At 33.5% G+C, this 3,032-nt stretch overlaps 1 protein-coding gene across 1 annotated transcript; it reads left to right on the forward strand.

The window, feature by feature from the left end:
• The first annotated feature begins 1,748 nt into the window (after positions 1–1,748).
• Positions 1,749–2,293, forward strand: LOC121803792 (B3 domain-containing protein At2g24670-like). The gene is made up of 2 exons (XM_042203396.1): positions 1,749–1,769; positions 1,934–2,293. The coding sequence occupies exons 1-2, from the start codon at positions 1,749–1,751 to the stop codon at positions 2,291–2,293; spliced, it is 381 nt and encodes a 126-aa protein (XP_042059330.1).
• The last annotated feature ends 739 nt before the right edge of the window (positions 2,294–3,032 follow it).

Genomic DNA, 3,032 nt, shown 5'->3' on the forward strand with positions numbered 1-3,032 from the left:
CAATCTTAAATTTTATTCTGCACCGTGTCAACTTTTTTATTTATTTATTATTATTATTATTATTATTTATACCTTAATGTTATTTAAAAGTCTAACCATACAATACCCCTTGTGAGGCCTGATATAGTAACATATAATTTATAAACCTTTTATTTGATAAATAAAATTACCAATCATGCATTATTTTGCTCCTAAATATTTCGTAGGGAAAATGAGATGTTCCATGCAATATATAAGGATATTTCAAATTTAAATATAGTAGTATTAGTCAAATGGCAAGTCTCAAATGCTAATGGAATAATAGAATATTCTTTTCAAATGAAAAGCCACTTTCATATTGTGCTAAATATTTTCCAACTAGAAGTTGTACCAAATTGATTTTGAATTTTAGATTTTATACCGTCAGTGCGCAGTTTATGTTGAATTATATAATCTGAATTTCTAAAAATTTGAATTGATTATGTTTGATCATGACAACTTATAGGTCGGATATGAATACATCGCTAAAAAACTATAGGTCAACTTGCGGTTAAGCTATGAATTTTGATCAACTTTTTATCCGTTAGTAACTTTAAAATAAGTATAAACAATCATAAATTTAAATACTTTCTCAATTTTCTGATGATGAACTATTTTGATTTTTAATTTGTACTATATATTATTAATTGACTTACATGTGTTTTAAATTGATGTGATTGATTTATTTGCTAAGTGTGTTAAGAAAAATGATAAAATTCACGGTCTCTTCCTTTCTAATGCCACATTAGATATAAGTTCCTCTTAAGGGCTAATTTTTAAAATTGCAAAATTAACTAGAAATCGATCAAAATTCATGATTTATCTGCAAATTATCCAAAACTAAACGTCGCAAAAAAAGTTGTTATTGGATATCTGTGAAAAGTCCAAATTTCGTAGTTTTTCAATTACTTTTAAAAATTGTGGATGAATCAGAATTTAACTAAGTTCTACTATAATTTTGCTAAAAATATATTTTGGGATAATTATACTTTTGGCCCGAATTTTGGCGTGTTTGTGGCTTTATATCCAACTGGTCAAAGTCCATTGCTCAAAAGAAGAAGTTTCATTATTATAGTATCACTGGAAATATAATGGTCACGTAGTATTTTCGTATAATCGTATTTAATCGATATATATATATATAGGGTCCTGTTAGGTTGAGATTTTTTAGCTTAATTGAGAAATGAGATGCAATCTCAGCCACTAATCCACAAGATTAACGACATGTCAACAGCTATCACATTATGTCAACACGGGGGTATAAGTGTCATTTCGTGTTTTAATGTGTCGGATTGTTGACATGGCTTGTATGTCTAGTTGACATGACTTATAATTGTTGTTGACATGGTTTCTATGTGCAGTTGACATGGTTGTACGTGTAGTTGACATGACTTGTAACACAGTTGACATGGCTTGTACGTGTAGTTGACACGATATGTACCGTAGTTGACATGACATGTCAATATTTTATACAATCTCATCTACCAAATTGGTATTTTATGGATATGTCTTACGAAGCTCAAGGTATGTTCTCATGCTAATTCCACAAATGTCAGCAAAAAACATCCCATAATGTATTCATAAATTTCAGAGAAATGTCACTAGCAACGCAAATGTCAATATGTCAACAGACCTCCAAAGGCACCTACAAAATGTCATCCTAAATTTTCATCTTCAATTCACAATGTCAACAAACCAGCATCTCCTACATTTCAACATGTCAACAGCAAATGTCTACAACTGAAGTTTCAGTATAATGTCAACAGCAAATTTGTTCACCCAAAAACCAACAGCCAATGCCGCAGATTTTCAACAAATAAACAACATCCGAGAAACGCCGCAGAGACAGATTTTCATGGGATTTAGGGATTTAACATTGAAAGATGTGGAAGACTTGTTCTGTTGTTCACAATAGAAGGCCACAAATTCGACGTACTCGCCGCCGCCGCGCAGCGCGCAATCCAAATTAGCGCCGCCGAGGAGTATAAGGCAAAATTCGCCGCATCAGGAACATGATCGGCCGCTGCCGCCGCAGCTGCCGGAGGAATTCAGGAGGGCGATCGAGGAGATGGCGCGCGGGAAGGAGCTGACGGCGCCGGCGACGCTGGTGATTCAGAAGGAGCTGTTCCGCACCGACGTGAGCAAAAACCACAACCGCCTCTCGATCCCGGCGAGCCAGATCAGCGACGGCTTCCTGACGGAGGAGGAGCGGCGCCGCCTCAGGGCGAGGAGGAAGGGCCGCGTGGACGTGAGGGTCGTGGATCTGCGTCGGTGATTTGGGAAGGAGAGGGAGAACACAAGCTGAACAACCCATTTTAAACATGAAATTACCATTCCGCCATTTTATAATTAATTAATCTAAAAATATTTTTCATGTGGCAAATTCTGGACCACTCATTTAATAAAAATGAGTGGCTAATATTGCATCTCATTTCTCAATTAGCCTAAAAAATCTCAATTGATCATGGACCTATATATATATATATAATAATGTAACGTTCATGATAATGTATTATATATATATATATATATAAATAAATATATATAGTTAATTATATATATATATATAGTTTATTATAATATTCCCTAATTTATCTGTTAAATTAGTTTTTATTCATTATCCTATATACTAGTACTACTAAATAAATTAAATGATGATCATATGGTTTGACTTTTTTTTTTAAAAAAAGATGGGATTAAGTAAATATATAAGCGCAGATTCTCCTTGATCTAGTTATGTCTGCTGCATGTGGTTCTTTTCTTATTACTTGTACATTATTCAAAAACTTGTTCAAAACAAATTGGTGGAAAAAGCAAGATTGATCAAGCTCTCCTAATAAAGATTTAGGACATTAATAGATTATTAATTAAGAAGTAAGCTAGGACAAAGCACATTGTTAATGTTCTTGATAATCTGCTAAGTCTAGGCACAACAAGATCCGAAGTAATATTCTCTAGATTCTCACTTCTAATGGTATGTAAATTAACAAACGAATATGCCCACAAAAGTACCC

The sequence above is a fragment of the Salvia splendens genome, chromosome 5 (genome assembly GCF_004379255.2).
Source record: "Salvia splendens isolate huo1 chromosome 5, SspV2, whole genome shotgun sequence".
In the NCBI taxonomy this organism is placed as follows: Eukaryota; Viridiplantae; Streptophyta; class Magnoliopsida; order Lamiales; family Lamiaceae; genus Salvia; species Salvia splendens.